General features: G+C 35.9%; 3 protein-coding genes across 3 annotated transcripts; 2 read left to right on the plus strand and 1 right to left on the minus strand.

The window, feature by feature from the left end:
- Positions 1 to 1,725: 1,725 nt before the first annotated feature.
- On the plus strand, positions 1,726 to 4,730 carry LOC110772717 (emp24/gp25L/p24 family/GOLD family protein). The gene is made up of 4 exons (XM_021977176.2): positions 1,726 to 2,069; positions 3,434 to 3,620; positions 3,857 to 3,964; positions 4,473 to 4,730. Exons 1-4 carry the CDS (start codon positions 1,848 to 1,850, stop codon positions 4,604 to 4,606), a joined length of 651 nt encoding a protein of 216 aa, XP_021832868.2. The 5' UTR covers positions 1,726 to 1,847; the 3' UTR covers positions 4,607 to 4,730.
- Positions 4,731 to 9,716: 4,986 nt separating this feature from the next.
- On the plus strand, positions 9,717 to 12,146 carry LOC110772713 (stem-specific protein TSJT1). The gene is made up of 4 exons (XM_021977173.2): positions 9,717 to 10,006; positions 10,898 to 11,138; positions 11,263 to 11,383; positions 11,732 to 12,146. The coding sequence occupies exons 1-4, from the start codon at positions 9,807 to 9,809 to the stop codon at positions 11,920 to 11,922; spliced, it is 753 nt and encodes a 250-aa protein (XP_021832865.1). The 5' UTR covers positions 9,717 to 9,806; the 3' UTR covers positions 11,923 to 12,146.
- DMC1 (DNA repair (Rad51) family protein) lies at positions 12,113 to 15,666 on the minus strand. The gene is made up of 15 exons (XM_088250439.1): positions 15,449 to 15,666; positions 15,261 to 15,343; positions 14,759 to 14,850; positions 14,607 to 14,678; positions 14,459 to 14,497; positions 14,269 to 14,326; positions 14,140 to 14,185; positions 13,960 to 14,005; positions 13,488 to 13,549; positions 13,291 to 13,357; positions 13,110 to 13,202; positions 12,957 to 13,025; positions 12,768 to 12,846; positions 12,518 to 12,684; positions 12,113 to 12,363 (listed from the first exon to the last, which is right to left on the minus strand). The coding sequence occupies exons 1-15, from the start codon at positions 15,463 to 15,465 to the stop codon at positions 12,319 to 12,321; spliced, it is 1,035 nt and encodes a 344-aa protein (XP_088106565.1). The 5' UTR covers positions 15,466 to 15,666; the 3' UTR covers positions 12,113 to 12,318.
- Positions 15,667 to 18,379: the final 2,713 nt, after the last annotated feature.

An 18,379-nucleotide genomic window follows, 5' to 3' on the forward strand; every position in this document is an offset into this window, starting at 1 on the left:
ATCATTTAACCCTACATCCTATATTATACATATATGCTGAAAAGGGGGGGAAAACCAAGAAGAAACCAAAAGGGTGCTGAACGTTTAGAAGTCAGGAGACTTCCTCCTTTCCAAGAAGAAACCCGATGAAAATGAAAAGAATAAGAAACTAACCTGTTGGGCAAATCAAAGTTATTGATTCTTCCAGTTGTGGGTTCTGAAAGCGAGTAATAAAAAAGCCTCCAAACCAGAGCCAAAGTAAAAGTACTTTGATAAAAAACTGTCAAACCAAAGCCACGCACCACCACCCCCACCATTTGTCCACCTACCCAGTCCACCATTTTGTTTGTTTCTCATCTCTTGACTATGGTTTTCTGGAGAAGAATAGGTTTTCGGAGTGGTGGCCCGGGTAATGAGTCGGCCTGGTTAACTTGGTCTCTGTAACCCCGGTAGTTTCTGGAGCACCAGTGGTTGGAGTGGGGAGGTTGGGGAGGGAAGAAATTTTGCAATTCTTAAGTTTTTATTTTAAAATTATTTATTTGTAAATTACTGAGAACTCCCTTGAGTAGGATGCATGTACACATGACAACTCTTAACAAACTTTTGGAGTTTGCATTTACATTAGGTGATAAATTAGAGATTTTAAAAATGGTGCAAGTTTATGTGACATTCTAAAAATTTCCCAAATTTGTCTTGGGCATCTTGAAGAGAAAATTAGAGAATAAAAGAAGAGTTGGGTACTTGAAATTTTGCAGTTTGAATTTTTGTAAAGAGGTAACAAAAGTGTTAATGTAAATATGTTTTTCTTCTTGGTATATTTGGGAGTGATTCTGGATAGGCTAGAATCATTGTTTTGTTGGGGAGAAACACGTTAGAGGTGCTTCTCCATATAATCAGTTTTAGTGATTTTAAGTGATTATAGGGAGAAACACTTCTCATGTGCTTCTTCATAAATTGCTTAAAGTGATTATTTAGAGAAGTGATTCTTCATAAAAGTGATTATTGACCCCTTCAGAATCACTTTTTCAAACGAGCTCTTAGTTTATAGCATAATGAATAATCTACTTTTATCAATTTACTTTGTTACTCTTGAGAGTTAACTTTCGAGTTTGCACAAATAGGAAATTATTATGAATAATCTTATACATAAATCAAAATTGGGTCTTATAAAAAGAACAATGTGATGAAAGCTATTTAACTAGTGTTCTTTGTAAACTCTTATCATTTTTTTAATCAATTTAAATAGCTGATAAAAAAAGAATTATACTTTTAATAATTAATGTGTACGTAGACGGGCACAATTTAGACTTTCATCTTAGGCCTTAGAAAATTCAGAACCAACCTTACTTAGTATCGCTTGTACAAAAATAAAATTTCATCCTAGGCCTTAGAAAATTTAGAACCCACCTTACTTAATATCGCTTGCATAAAAATAAAAATAAAAGACAAATCAGCCCATGTTCCTTATTATTTATTAGGGATGACTAGTTAGTTGTATTTTTCTGCCCCGAGGGCATTCCAATTACCCAAAAATACTAGACACAAGAGGTGGTGGGCTTCTACAACTTGTGTGGTTGACTGCCCAAAAGTTACAGCCTAAGGCCAAGCCCACAAAAATCTTAGGCCCAATGGCCCCAATACGACTAAGTTGACTCGGTTGGTTACGTGGCCTGAGCGACGTGTAAAGGACGTATGGTTAAACGACACGTTTCAGTCTGTGTTTTCACGGCAACAGCAAAACCAGAAACGCCATTGAATTGTTTGAGACTCACACAAAGGCCACCGAGCTTCCTCTTCTTCAAGCTTGATTAGAGTTTGAAACTCTCAGACCCGAAAACAAAAAGAACAAAAAGAAAAATTGAAGAAAAATGGAGGGGAGGCAGAAAGAGTGGAGCAGAAAGGCTTTGATGTTAATGGGTCTTCTTCTTGTGAGCTTCGTCGGGAAAATCGCATCTCTTTCGGTGACAGTAAACGACATCGAATGCGTATACGAGTACGTGCTCTACGAAGACGACACCGTTTCGGGGAACTTCGTGGTGGTCGATCACGATATTTTCTGGGGCAGCGATCATCCCGGCCTCGATTTAATCGTGAGTTCCTCTTTTCCCAAAACGCAATTGCATAGAGGTTTGAGCCAAATTGGCATTTTAGGGTTTTTATGGGGGACTAATTTGTGGGGGTTTTGCGGGTGTGGAATAGATCTGTTTGTAGATTAATTGAGGTTTTGAATTGTTTTATATATAAATTTGTTAGAATTATTTGAGGGTTTTGCCTTTCGGAACTTAACGGGTAACTAAAGCTGTAATCTTAATACTTGTAAGTCCAAACCAATTGTGAGGATTGTTTGATTTTCAGAGTTTATTGGTTTTAATTCCCAAATCGGAATTACTCGTTGACATGAATACTGAGCAAAGTTTGTCTTTTTGAAGTCTTTGTAGCAGCATTAAGGAAGTAGGAATAGTTCAAGTATGTAGGAACTGATGAGAACCCGGTGAAGGGATTGGAGCAATTTGCATAACTAACCCCCTAGATTGCTATAACTTTCAAATTTTCTGTGATAAATTCATAAAGTTAAAATTCAGTTTCAATTGTGTCTTCAAATTCAAACTCATGTTCCACTGAATTGGGAAGTTGCAAATTATTTAAATTTTATTGTTTAACAATAAAGCAAGATAGGGCCTTTATAACAGCAGAGATATAGTTGAGGTGATTCCTTTTTTAAGTTTTAAAACTTAGATATTGAGTAAAGGACTTTGAACTATAGCGAGATTAGCCTTACCGAATGTGTGTAGTCCTTGTAAACTAGATAACAGTGTCATTAGGAGCCAACTTCTTGTGCTATATGAAAATACCATTTACCTAGTTATAACAATTATTAGTCTTCTGCTGCAAATGATTCGGATCTTATTATGTTGCACTGTTGGGTTTATTTATATCAGCCCATTTTTCCTTGGGAAGTGTAGGTGGTTTTTCTATCCCCAACAAAATGGGTCAGGTTCTTTTGGTTTAAGAACTCAGAAGAGTCAGCTCATCACATGCTTATTCACTAAGGTGTAACTTGGGAATTATGGACTTCTGTTTTCTCATTGCTTGGTGTTGGTTAGGTGTTGCCTAAGAGCGTAGCAAATGTTATATCTGGCTAGATGGGAGTTTAAATAGTAGACATATGAGTGATATTTGGAAGGAAGATTCCCTATGTGTTTCTTAAAGTTTGTGTCTTGAGAGGAATGGAAAAGTATTTGCAGGCTTTGAACTATCTTTCTGTAGTTGAACTAAGAAGGATTCTGTATCTGTTGTTTCTCTTCTAGATATCTTTTTAAACATCTATGACTTTTGTTTTAGTATACTAGATTTTCGGTTTTTTTTTTACGTAGGCTGTGTCCGTAGGTGCGTTTTCTTTCAAATAGACTTTATTTAATTGAAAAATGTATATTGTTTTTTTTTTTTTTTTCAGGTGACATCTCCTGGGGGTAACACGGTGCACACTTCAAAGGGAACATCTGGAGATAAGTTTGAATTTAAGGCCCCAAGAAGCGGAATGTACAAATTTTGTTTTCACAATCCTTACTCAACACCAGAGACTGTCTCTTTTAACATACATGTTGGCCATATTCCCAACGACCACAATATTGCCAAAGATGGTTTGTGAAACTCTGTTTCAATTTTGTTTTCATTGTGTTCTTTTATTTCAATCTTAGAACTGGTATTCCAAAGTAACGGCAAAAATAAAACAAAAGTTTTTGCCTTGGACTATAAATTGCTTCTTGGGACTATAGTGACAAGTACTATAAATTGCTTGTTGAATTGTGACAGTCCCAGTGACATGTTTGAGACTGATTTTTCAATAATATCTCTGTTTATCTTTGATTTCTTGCAGAACATCTAGACCCTATAAATGTTAAAATTGCTGAGCTTAGAGAGGCATTGGAGTCAGTTACATTAGAGCAGAAGTACTTGAAAGCACGTGATGTTCGGCATCGTCATAGTAAGTTATTTTTCCCTCTTACCAAGAAAATTGACAATGATGAAGTCATGCTATATCAGTGTATCCTGCTGGCAATTAGATCTATGCCTTATTTATTAATGGGATCTTTAGTGTCATCATTACCATATATGTATATGTGTGTGTGTGTGTGTGTTTATGGTATCTTCTGGGTAATTTTTATCATTCTTAAGTGTTGTCTGATAGAAATGAAAATTTATCTTCCAACTATTAAGTTCTGAATAAATATGTGCTGAATATTCAGCACTGAAGAATTTGTGCTCAGTATGGTCAAACCTGTTTGTTAGTTAAAAGATTTCAAGTCTTACTTCATCATATTAAAATTTTCAACAGAATATTTTAGGCAACTAATTGAGAAAGTGATAAAAGGGTTTAGGGTTATGATTCTTAGAACCTGGCAAAATAATTTGGTAGATGTATCTCTATTTAGAACCTGGCAAGCAACACATCTTATGATTCTTAGGACATGGTTTTTTGTTTTCTGCCGCAGCAAATGAGAGCACAAGGAGGCGTGTTGTGATGTATACAGTGGGAGAGTATATAGCGCTGGCTGCTGCGAGTGCTTTGCAAGTCGTATACATTCGCAAGCTTTTTAGCAAATCAGTTGGATACAATCGGGTTTGAGCTGCTTGGTTCTTCATGTTGTTGTCTAATTTAACAACAGTAGGGGCCTTGCATAGTATTTCAGATACTTCTTTTGTGTAACAAATTATTAAATATTTATATTACTTGGTTCTTGGTTTTCAAATATGTTGAAACTTTGAAATGCCCTGGTTTAGTGAACTGCTGGTTAAAGAAGCATGCAGTACCAGAAGTAAGATGGCATATAAGAATTATTCTAAGGTATCTGAATATAACGTTACCTTCTAAATATAATGTATTTCAAGAGTAATTTTTAAAATAAAAAAAATAGTATAGCCATTCGGCTATAGTGTTTTTGACACGTGGCCACCTAAAAGCATCTACAATCATGTTCCCTATTTTTTAGTTAAACTTTAGCTAAAAACACACAAAAGTTATTTTAGAAGCTCTCTATAAAATTTGAACTCAAATCATACTCCCTAGTTTAAGGAGTTGTAAATATTATAGTAATTTTTAGAGACGTTACCAGTGTAAAGAATTTAGCACTTTCACGTTTAATACTGTATTATACACATATGTATGTATTTTTTAATAATACATTCGTATTCTATATACGTCTTAAAGATTCGATAAAATTCACTTTTTTTGTAAAGCAAATGTACAATACTCGTATTTTACATGTATGTACATATTTTTTATAAAATTTTTACACACAAATTTTATGTATTATACACATAATTCTCATATATTATTGAATAAAAATAATATCAACAAAAATATAAATTAATTATATATTTTTTTAAAGGAATCGTATAGCCGAGCGGCTATACTCGGGTTTTTCCAAATGTTTTAAATTTATAGTATCGCCGGCCGGCTATACTCGGTTTTCCCCTTTTTTTTTTAATTTATAAATGTTACAGCCGAACGGCTGTACTCGGTTTTTTTTTTTTTTTTTTTTAAGGAATCGTATAGCCGTGCGGCTATACACCTTTTTCCTTTTTAAAAATTTATAAATAGTATAGCCGGCGGCTATACGCGGTTTTTTATTATTTATTATTTATAGGAATAGCATAGCCGGTCGGCGATACTTGGTTTTTCCCAATTTTTAAAAATTTATAAATAGTCTAGCCGGACGGCTATACTCGGGTTTTTTTTTTTTTAAAGGAATAGTCAAGAGGTTTCTGCTAAGCAAGATGAAGGTACATCGTCAGAAATATCAAAAAGCACTACTCAGCACAAGAGGCCCTTTGATGGGCATCATGAAAATCCGAGACAGCTCAAGTATCCAAGATCTAGGGTTGCTGATAGTTCAAATTTATCTCGCAAGTATAGTGAACTTTCATTTTGCAGTACTGAGGACGATATTTCAGAAGGCTTTTATGATGCAGGACGTGACAGGCCGTTTATGCCATTAGAGGTTTATGAGCAAAATTTCCATCTTGACTCACGCGAAGTTCTTCTTGTGGATAAGGAATGGGATACAGAGTAGGATGCAATTTTACGTTCTGCCCAAGAATCGGTGTATCGTTTATATTCAGATGGAAATCAAGCTGATGAGCTACAGATTGCATCGTTTCTTGCTCTTTTTGGGGGAACGTAAAGCTAATCCTCTTTCAGACTACAGGAAGCCCTTTGTTTGCACTTGCCCAACAGGAAACATGGACTCTATTAGTTTGTCTACTAAACCAGTTGCGAAGACTGTTGAAGATATTGGGTTTTCTGATCTCTGTGAGAAATCTCTCCGTTCTCTTAAAGCACGACGAAAAAGTCCATCGTAATTCCCATTGGAACCTTGCAGTTTGTTGTGTGTAGGCATAGAGCATTGCTATTCAAGGTGATTCTTGTGCTAAATTTATTATTTAATATCTGTTTGCACTGTTGTCTGTTATTTGCATTGTCTTTTAATTTGTTATTACTTAATTTTTGTAGTATTTTAATCAGTACTTGGAAGAAAGGGAGGAACATGAACAGGACGAGAATTATAAAGAGGGGAGTTTACTAAAGTTATGGGATTTGATGGACATGGACGTGTTCTTATGTATGGGACAGGGGTTACTTGGATTTCGTGCCACATGCGTGGAATATTATATTAATCAAGAGAGGGTCCTCAGAGATTCGGATGGTAGTTGATGCATGTCTTCCCCTTGATATAAGAGAGGAGACAAATCCTGAATATTATTGCAGGTCAGTATCTCTTGTATGTATGAACTGGTCTTGGTAAATCTCTTCATTGTTGAAGATACTCTGCATCTGGTGAAATTCTTATTCATGTTATGGGTCACTGTATTGCAATGCTAAACTGATTTTGGATTGGGTTATCATGGAACTCTTGGTAACCCTGTAGACTAATGGGGGTTTGTGCATGCATGAACCCCCCCATCCCCCAAAAAAAAAAAAAACCTCTGGTGTTCCATGATTTTCAACTCTACTGCTTTCGATTCTGAAATTTTTTTCTTCATTCAGAAAGTATCTTGTGGTATTTTTGCCTTTTTTCTAGGACCCTCCCTACTTCAAATTCCTTTTGGGTCTTGTTTTTTGTTGTGGTTTTTGAACTGTTGTACACATATTGTCTGCTTGGCCTGTAAGCCCATAGTGCAGTTTTTGAAAACAAATTTTTATGTTTTCCAAAAACAAGGGATGGCATGTTTATGTCTTAAAGGATATTTGTTACTGAGGTTTTTCTTTCTGCTTAAAGGAATAGTATCGCCGGCGGCTATACTCGGTTTTTTAATCAATGGTATAGCCGAGCGGCTATACTTGGTTTTTACCTTTTTTAATTTATAAATAGGGGTTATTCGCAGCAATGGTCCCTCAACTATACCCGTATTTATAGTTTGGTCACTCAATTCAATTATTAGTTGCAAAGGTCACTCAAGTAGGTGTTTTGTTGCACCATTAATCCTTTCGTCAAGTCTGTGACTTTTTCTGTTTAAAATGATGACGTGACAAGCATCTCTTAGATTATTGATGGGCAAATGTAACTTTTTAGTTATGATTATTTGTAACAATGGTCCCTCAACTATACTCGGGGTTACATTTTGGTCACTCAACTCCAAAAAATAGTTACAAAGGTCACTCAATTAGGTGTTGTGTTGCACCATTAGAGAGACTTGACGGTAGGGACTAACGGTGCAACACAACACCCAATTGAGTGACCTCTGCAACTAATAATTGAATTGAGTGACCAAATTGTAAATACGGGTATAGTTGAGCCCCTTATAAATAGTATAGTTGTAGGATAGTTTTTTTTTTAGGAATAGTATAGCCGCGCGGCTGGACTCTGTTTTAATTTTTTTTTAAAGAAATAGTATAGCCGCACGTCTATTCGAGATTTTTTAAATAAGGAAATTGTATATCCGCTCGGCTATACTCTGTTTTTTCATTTTTTTTAAAGAAATAGTATAGCCGCGCGGCTATACTCGTTTTTTTCCTAATATTTTGTCTACTGTTCTGCTTGTCGATCGAGTAGATTTTTTTTTGTCCTTAATTTTGTTTAGTGATCGTCTAATTTCATGTTTTGCAAGTTTGGGCTTCTCTCCACTAATATTTTTTTAATTAAATCATTAAATTAGGCCTATATGTGTGGATCGAGATATTGTCTCAATTCACATCTTACTTCACTTTAACTATAAAATCAATATTGATGAAGGAGGAATCGAACCTAAAACATCAAGTGCAAGAATAAATACTACATTTAATCACTTGAGTTGCAAGTCCCTTATCTTCAACGCGTTACCTACTGGAAATCATTGACTAGCAAGTCGGCAATAGACCATTATTCTCGTGTGCCTGTAAAAGCAATCCCTCCCTCCTCCTGTCCTGATTTTGATTCTTTCCCCCGCCACCGCCATTTGCCACGCCAGCAACAAGTGGATAAGAAGCTCTCAACTTTAATTATCTCAATATTATTATTTAGTAATGAAATAAAAATAGACTAGAAAGAAACTTACTAAAATAACTCCTTTATCTTCTTCAACCATTGGTCTCTCAAGAAAAAATGCTGCCAATCCAAATTCCAAACCTTATGGTGTTATGGAATCTTATAAATTCCACAAGGATTACAATTCCTATGCTTATATAAAATAAAAAATTGAAAATACAGGCTCTTGAATAAAGAAAAAGAAACTAGCTCCTAATATATTTAAGCCTTTTTATTCTTTCTAGCTAAGAAGAAGCCATTTACTATAAGCTTTTTATACAAGTATACAACAAAATTCACCAATAAATTAAAAGAAATGTTTCTAGCACGCTCTCATGCTCCATACCAAAATGCCTTACAACTACACTATAAATTGACAAATTCACTTAATATTTTAGTTATTATGATTAAATCGTCTTTTTTCTTTTTACGACGCGATATATAAACTATTCGAATGAAAATTTTAAACTTGAATCTTACCCATATATGTTGTTCCTTTAACATAACTAATCACACGAAGATGTGATTATTAGGGCATGTGCTCCATCTAACTATTTGCGTAGAAAACCGCCTTTTTTTTCTTTCTAAACCACCCCTAATATTTAAATCCTTGTGCTAGCATGACTAGGCCGGTTTAGCTTAATTATAAAAAATAAATAAATAAAAAAAAACTAAACTATCACTTTTATCCATAAAAACTAGACGATGTGTCTTTGAAATTATAACTTTGTATCTCTAATATAATAATTAGTGCATATAACATGTATATAGTCAATACTCTCCACATGATGATTCTTTTTTTTATGAATCTTCACGTGATCATTCTTTTTTTTATTCATGAAGAACTTTTATTGGACATGAAATTGTATTATCTTTTTGTTTCTTTAATTATTTACATTTTAATATATTATTTTACAAATTTGTCTGGTTAAAATAAAGTTGTTGTGGTTTAAGAATATTTCTTAAATGATGATAATTTTGAATTATTTGAAAATTAAATTATTTTTTTGGCTGTATTTAAAAAAATTAATTATTGCAATGATTTATAAAATCATAGCCAATTTTGCCCGAAATAGATAGTAAATCTTCCGTTGTACACTTTCATTAAAAAAAAAAAAAACAAGATTATTACTGCTAAAACAGGAAGAGATGGGTGTAATTTTATGGATAGTATCAAGGTCAACATTGGAAATAAAAAGTCCATTCTCGAAGCTTATAATATAACCAGTAAAGTAACCCACCTCAAATATAATCCATTTTCCATCTTCTACATAGCCCCAAAGCCATTCTCTGCCTTTGACTCTTGGATCAACGATCCACAAAATGCTAGCAGTTTTCGACAAATCGGTGGCTAAGAGCCCCGAGGCTCTGCAGAGCCCTCAGTCTGGATCAGTCTCGGCTCTGAAAGATGGCTTTCTCGCGCAGCACTTTGCCTCCGTGCACCCTTCTTCTGTCACTGTCAATTTTGGCTCTTCTGGTCTCATCGTCTATTCTCTTGACAAACAGAACCCTCTTCTTCCCAGGTACAACTTCGCAAGCCATCCTTGTTAAAGAAAAAAATGAAAGAAAAAACAGAAATGGAAGATACCCTTTAAGAAAACCAGAGATTAAAGATTGCCCCTTTCTTTGTTTTTGATCGTTGCTGTAGTTTTTGGTTGATCTGAGCTTGATGATTTGTGGGTTGTTTGGTTTTTTCTGTGTGGGTTTCTCATTTTGTTTGTGTTTTAGTTTACTTCTGGTGATCGGAAAACGTTGATTTGGATTAAATCTGTAGCAGAGTATTTTTATAACTTCGTGAAGAATTTTTTTTTTTTGATAGTATGTGTTTTGGCTCTATTGGGTAAGAAGAAATTTTAGAGATTGGCATTCACTGATAGGCTTATCGAAATTATTTTTCTGCTTTATTTTAAAAAAAATATATTATAGAGGGCTTAAATGATCTGTATTCATTTGGGTGAGGTAGTCTTTGATGAAGATTGTATGGTTTCATTGGATGGTTTCTTTGAAATGAGACAAAAGGACAGATTAACTCTTTGGCTATATCCTCTTTGTTGTTTAAATGTAATGGGTATATATTTTTTGGAATGAGATCATTGCATTGTTGTTTTACATTCATTTATAATTTTTTTATATTGTTTTCGGCTGTAGAAGATCGATCCTATGATTTTGCTGTGGTTACCTCCTATTGTTCTTTCATGTGGAGAAGATTTAACAGTGGTACTTTATAATTTCACATGCCACAGAAAACACTGTCAATTTTTTTCACATGCCTACGAACAATTAACTCCAATTTTGTTCGCGTGTCGATTTTTTAGCAACAATTTTTTCTTGTCCGAGGGTATAACTCTTATTTTTCTTTTTGTCCTGATGCCACTTCAATTCAATGTTTGATATATTTCATTGTATATTGTTAGGCTGTTTGCGGTTGTGGACGACATTTTTTGCCTGTTCCAAGGCCACATTGAGAATGTTGCGCTTCTCAAGCAACAATATGGATTGAACAAGACAGCCAATGAAGTGATCATCATTATTGAAGCATACAGAACTCTGAGAGATCGAGGTCCTTATCCTGCTGATCAGGTTGTGAGAGACATCCAAGGGAAGTTTGCATTTATTCTCTATGACAGTTCTTCCAAAGCCACTTTTGTAGCTGCTGTAAGTAAAGCATCTCTTAGTTGTCACTTGTTCTTCCAAGTTTGCTTTCAAGTTCTTGTGGTCTCTTTCTTTGTTCCTACTGTCATTTGCTCTTGTAGTTGAGCTTAGTGCTTGTCTTGTGCAGGATCCTGATGGGAATGTTCTGTTCTTCTGGGGAACTGAATCTGAAGGCCATCTTGTTTTTGCAGACGATGCAGAAGTTGTGAAGAAGGGCTGCGGGAATTCTTTTGCACCATTTCCTAAAGGTATAACTATGACAAAGGCCTGATATAAAAAAATGTTTAGCATTTTCTTGGAATCCTTTCTGCATTGTATGATGTTCCAGCTAACTTAATAGTCAAAAATACAATGCCACTAATGTGTATGAGCTATGGAATATCTCTCAAGTTAATTTGCCATAGTAGTATGAAATCAATAATTGTGTGCGTTCAATTGCTTCACTTGTAAATATGTTGCGGTTTTCTCATGTTGCTTATTAGGATGATCTAGGCCTTTCTTCCTTTTTGGTTGCTTGGTCTTAGCATGGACTTTTAATTTGATTCCTTAGTACATTAGCTAGACTGCTAATGACTTTTTCGGTACTATCCTGTCAGGATGTTTCTTCACTTCCTCTGGAGGCTTGAGTAGTTACGAGCATCCCCACAATGAGTTGAAGGCGGTGCCAAGGGTGGATAGTTCAGGTCAAGTGTGTGGTGCCAATTTCAAGGTTGATGCTGAGGCTAAGAAGGAGTCGAGTGGCATCCCAAGAGTCGGGAGTGCTGCCAACTGGTCAACAACTTACTGAGTTTATATCTATTTTCTTGGCGAGGCTTTTGCTAAGTAGACTTTGAATTAGTTCTGAACTGATCCATCTATTCTCTACTGTTTTCAATCTTGATTGACTCTGTTGCCTGTGGCTACCAAAGTTTATATGATGATTGGAAGTAAGACATGATTATATAATTGCTTACTGTCAAAAGCCACAAGGCGTAACATCAAATAATACGACAATGGATGCATAGACTTTTACTGGTACTGTAGTTCAATTTCTACATATTATTCTACTGCATTATGTTTATGCTTTAAAAAACTTAGGATATATCGTTGCATATCATTAGAGTTTTGAACAAACTACACGCATATATATAGCATGAAATTGAAATGTTCCGGTATTTCTTGTGTCAAAGAAAAGCCTTAGACTTCAGTCCTTTGCATCTGCAATGCCTCCTGCAGTTATCTGAAAGACGTGCATTTCTGTCAAGAATTAACAAACGAATGAAATATGGGCATTTCCTACAATATTTTGTTGTCTCGGTTGTTAGGATCAAAATTTTCACTATAGATGGCAATCAGAAAATTCAAAGTACAATAATTACGCTAAAAGTAGGTATGAAGGATATTGCTTCAGCCTCAGGCAGGTTTGGGGCATCGTACACCTTGCAGACGCGCTGTTCACCTTTGCCTTTCCTGAACATGAGCCTGATTGTTGCTGCATGGGCAAGGACGTGCCCTCCTGCCGGTTTCTTTGGGTCCGATATGAACACTCCGCCACCGGGGTCAGCTATGACTGCACAATTATGTGATTCACCAATAAGCTTATAAAATGATTGAGCACAGAAGGGCCTTCAAAATTGGTCAATCACTAATTACCTTGGTTGGTCATGTAGACAGCAACATTGAATTCCTCAGCTATCTTTGTTAATCGGGAAAGCATCTGAGCTAGTTTTTGCTGCATATTAAAATTTGCTTATGTTATTAAAAGAGAAATGAATCGTAAAGAAGAACATAAGATCTAAATCTGAAATGTTATAGGCATTGCAGGGAATCTATGGAGCAGACCTGGCGGTCAGCAAGTTCTCCTCTTCCAGTAAAGTCCACTCGAAAGAGAGCAATCACTGAATCCACAATCTGAAAAATATGAAGACATATAAAATCAATCTTCTAGCTTCTTGATAATTGTCCATAAGAGAGTTTTTGTTAGTGAAATCTTACCAGAAGTCTGAATGGCTCTTCAGACATTTTTGCAGCTAGACCAAGAAGCAGGTTATGCTGATGCTCATATGTATAGGCACGAGCATAAATAATCTTTTGCAGCCTCAGAAAATGACACAGTTAGTTCATAATAATTGCATCACTGGTTTAACTGTTGTTATATGGAGAAAATGAAACTTACATTGTCAAGGACAGCTCCTGGGTCCAACCCAAATCTTTCAGCTATGGGAACAATTCGATCCGGTCGGCTGCAAGTGCATATCGTTAAGAAGAAAACATACTTAAACTGAACTTGGTGGAACTTTTGAAGACAATTCTTGCTTGCATTGAAATGTGCAGTATGAAATATTAAATGGGATGGACAAACAAGAAGGATACAAGGTTCCTTCAGTATCAATGTAAGCAACTTTTCCATTCCCTCCCTTCATGTTAGTGGGAAGCTGCAAAGTAAAAGGCAACCTCAATCAGCAAGGCTTGATGCATATCTTGTGTTATTTGAATCAGATTGCATTATTCAATATAGTTAAGCTCTGGTTACTAGTTAAGACTACTGGATGCACTGCAGTTCGGAAACCACAATTATCAATAATATTTTTTTGATTTGAACAAAGTATGTTCTAAGAATAACCACGATTGTCAATGGACCATATATAATTCTTATATTAACTTAAACTCTATCGTCTTAAAACTAATGCAAGGAAAATTGTCAATTGCAATAAATACAAGCTAACATTTTACTCTCCATTCAAATGCCATACTTTTTTTCCAGTAAAGGACCAGAACAGAGTTTTACACAATGGCTTAATGACCTCCCTGTATGCTACGGCATAACTAAAGGAGAGAGAGGAACCTGTGTACAAACGCAGAGAGTATGTGCAAGCTGTGTTTTCCCAGACCTGAAATCAATGTTATTTATATGGTTAGTAAAGAAGCACAAATCAAAATATTAGAATTGCAAATAAGGTTTCTTAGTTTCGAATTCGATACAAGAAATGGACGGTGATAATGCATCAAAGAAACAGTGCCTCACCGAAATTCCCCAAAGGCTTCCGTGATTGACATAGTTTCAATCCCACCTTCAATTTATTTACGCACAAATTAACTGAAGCAATTTAATAAACACAATAAAGCATTTTAACAACAAAGAGCCCAAGATTACCGCCTAACAGTTCATCCAGGGCTTGGCTTCCAGTTGTAATGCGGATAACTGACTTTCTCTATACACAAAAACAAAAATCCTCAGCTTCACAGTAGACCATTGCGTTTGTAAATCAAGAAAATTTGATCTGACGGCTCAGATCTTCTTGATTCACAGAGTCAAATCAAAACCATCGCAACTTTGAACTTACTCTGGTCAGAGCATCACTTCCAGTAATATATCCATAATTCTGGGGAAAAAAAGAAGATACATTAACAAAAACGAGAAGAAGGCTAACATTCACAAAACTTCAGAATCTCATAAGAATGTTTCAGATTAAGGAAAATCTGAGTGCTAACCACTATCTTTTCAGCAGCTTCGCATATCTTCTCAACTTTAGCCTCAGATAAACCTTTGATTCCAGTCAAGTTCTGCCAAACAGAAATCAGAGTAAGGAATCGGACCTTCACATGCCCTCAGTGTAAGAAATTAGAACTTAAATTCGTTTTACCTTCTTCGTATGCATCATCAAGCCATTGCAGGTGTAGATCCCAGCGTCTTGAAGCTTCTTAATATCACCGGCATTGATTCCCTGAGCAATCACTGCACAAAACTCGATTTCCTCAGTTTTGAAGCAAAATTCGCTCAAAACTTACGTCTACAGTGAGAATCGGGGAAAGCTAGTTCGATCTTACCGAGAAATCAAACTGAATTACTTAAACGAAGAGATACTCAAAGAATTTTTGGAGTTTCTTTTTTTAAGAAAAACAGAGCAAATCGAACAGAATTTTAAAAATACGAAAAGAAAATTGACATCCGATTCAGCGCTGAACACTGAATCACAGAGATCAATCTTGAAACGATGAATGTTTAAATAAATCGAGAAAAATAGTTAACGAATTCTATTTTTCTGAATTTAAACGAAAATAATGTGCGATTCGAAGTGGTATATATCTAGAATTGAAGCATGTGAACGAAAAGCGAAGTGAAGCGGAGGTCGTGAAGAAGCTTACACTTGTCGATCGCTTCGAAGAGGTCCTCTTCATCGTCGATGTCTTCGCGTTCGACGAGCTGTAGCTGGCTCTGCTCTTCGGCTCTGAGCATCATCACACAGAGAACGTTAGGTTTCAATGTTAGAGAAGAATATGCTCTATGATTCGAACTGAAACGAAGATAAGGTGTTTTCAGATCTGTGATTTACTTGAGAGTAGCGATCATCTTCGTCGTTGTGGTTGAAGAAACCTCAGGCGAGTGTTTGGATTTTGGAGAATGGAGAGAGAGAGAGAGAGAGTTTTGAATATTTGAATTGTGGAGAAATGTGAGAGAGAGACTCAATTTAAAGGGCGGGAAGAAGAGCGACGACGAGGCATTCGGTTGTAAAAATTAATTTTAATTTTGATATTTCTTTTTGTGATAACTCGACGAGGAGTTCGTTAGGCGGTGGATGCAGGGCCGGCCCTGGGTGATTGAAGGCCCAGGGCAAAACTCTAAGAGTGTGCCCTTTATTCATAAATTATTATTTTTTTAATTAAATAATTAATTGAGTGCTGCTATTTCTATCATTTTGTCCTATTTTCCCACTCACCAGATCTTTAAAATTTAAAAGACAAGTTTATCTTTTTGTAAAATAACTTATAAGCACTTATGTAACTCATCTTAAGTGTAAATCCAGCATGGATGTTAACAATTTTAAAAAATTATTTTAGAATATTAAAAAAACATTAAAAACTTCATCACTTCCTTCCCAGGCCGCACCAAACAAGCCACCACCCAAACACCACCAGCCACCTAGCAACCACCATCTACCACAAGCCCAATAGTACCCACCCGCCTAGCTAGCTCTCAAGACACCTAATCCCCATCAAACCAAATTATCCATAACCCATTCTAAATAATTACCGACCAAATTTGACAAAACTCATTAACTAGTGTATTGCAATTTGCAAGTATGAGAATCGATTGAAATAGCCTTCCTCACCATTTGAGACAAAAACCAAAAGCCTGATAAGAAAATCCTTGTTTAGAGAAACCCAGGAGGAGATGCGTGCTTTGGGTGAGAGAGAGAGAGAGAGAGAGAGAGAGAGAGAGAGAGAGAGAGAATTCTTATGCCTGCCACCACTAGTGGACCCATAATTTTTTTAGCGGAGGTGCAATATTGACTAAGTATGAAAAATGATTTCTCGGAATAATCATTTTCTCAAGATAATTTTTGGCGGCTTTTATTCCTTACACATCAAATAAGAAAACTTGATTTTATGGGATTTTAGTATGAAGTATATATTGACTTAATGAGCCATCATTTTTAGCATAAATCGTTTTTTGCACTAAAACCGATTTTTCATATTTTGATTTGGTGGGAATTTGATTTTCTAGTATTTTTATTTGAATCCAAATGGGGGGTACTTCCTTATTTACATTGTAAACTTAAGTAAATGAAGTAATATAAAAATAAATGAAAGTAATAGGACAAAGACATTTACTTAAATGTTGAAAATGGAAATAAGGTAATCTGTACACCAGTTAAGCAAAGGGGCAATATAATGTAGCCATACCCATTACTTTTAGTTATTTTATTTTTTTATGAGCACTTATAATTTTGTTTTGCATTGTTTTGCATATACATAATATATATTTTTGTCTGATCATATACATATATATAAGCTAATATAATTTTTTTTTGTGCCCTTCTCAATCGTGGGCCCCGGGCGGTGGCCCTGGTTGCCCTGGCCAAGGGCCGGCCCTGGGTGGATGAGGTCCCGTGTTTCGCTGTTTTGCATGCATGATGTATGATGGCCTGGTAGTTTATGGTTTGTAACCTCCAGGTAAAATCTGTGCAATTGGTACATTGAAGGGCTCTGATCTTGCCATGTCATTGTTAAATTTCTTATTTCCTTGGCTGTGCAGGTATACCAGATGGTCAAGATGGCTGGTCAAGATCTTACCATGGGACCCATGAGTTAACAAAAGTTAAAAAGAAAAAGATTAGTCAACGGTCTAAATTTCATAAATCAATCTAATCAATAGATTCACACACGAATCCATCTAATCAACCATCTAAATTTTTGTTCTAGTTAAAAGAAGCCTAGGCTGAAAAACTAAAATGAATCACGGTGGCTCTTGCGAACAGTGAGAGACTAATAACAGTGAGAGACTAAAATACAAAATGATTGGGGCTCTAAAAAGAGAAATACTTATATGAAACGGGAATAATATTATTTTACTATTTTCGGCTAATCACAATATATCATGCGTGATAACTTTTTCACGTGTCCGTTTGTAATTAGCAGTGTTATCTCCATTTCTTACAAGTTTTTCCACTCCAAAAAGGGTAGATGGAGCTCCATTTAGAGCTCCGATGAAATCTAAAATGGTATCCCAATAGTTGGGGCTCTAAAATACAAAAGGAATGTATGGGGCCAGTGGCGGACCTGTGCAGGCGCAAGGAGGTGCACCTGCACCTCCGGTCACCGGAAAAGTCCACTAGAGCAGCTGGAGTTGCACCTCTGCTTCAGACCAGAGATGCACGCAACATGTTCGATGAAATGCCCAAACCACCTGGGCGCTGCGATGCAGCTGCTGCCCTCTGCGCGCTTGTATTTTTTTTCAACACAGCCTGGCCAAAACGAGCGTTTTGGACCAGGGTTTTTAAAAGAAAAATTGAAAAAAATAGGGAAATTGCAAGACCTCCTCTTCTTTTCCTTCAACTTTCGTTAAGCCAACTTCTAAAACCCCCTTTGCTTCACTCTCAAAATGCACACAAAACTTGTACTCGATTGGGCTCTACAGAAGCTCAAAGTCCTTACCCAACTGTCAGAAGAGGCGAAATTCCATCTGGGTATGCTGCATTTCTTCCCTCAATGACGTAAATTACATTCAACTTTTAGTTGGTCCAATTGGGTTCTTCTCTTCTCTAAGCAGTGTTCATTAGGAAATGCTACTATGAAACTTTGGTTAGAAGATTGGTTTTTTTCTCTTTTCCAGCTGGGTATGTTTGATTTTGCTCCAATTAGTGAATTTTGGTATGTGTAATTTTTTCCTTTAGCTGTTATTGTTAGCTTGTGGAACTGGAAGTTTCTACTTGATTATTATTCTGAAGTTATGCTGCAATTATGACATTATGTCAAGGTTTGAA

This window comes from Prunus avium, chromosome 1 (assembly GCF_965620075.1).
Source record: "Prunus avium chromosome 1, drPruAviu1.hap1.1, whole genome shotgun sequence".
In the NCBI taxonomy this organism is placed as follows: domain Eukaryota; kingdom Viridiplantae; phylum Streptophyta; class Magnoliopsida; order Rosales; family Rosaceae; genus Prunus; species Prunus avium.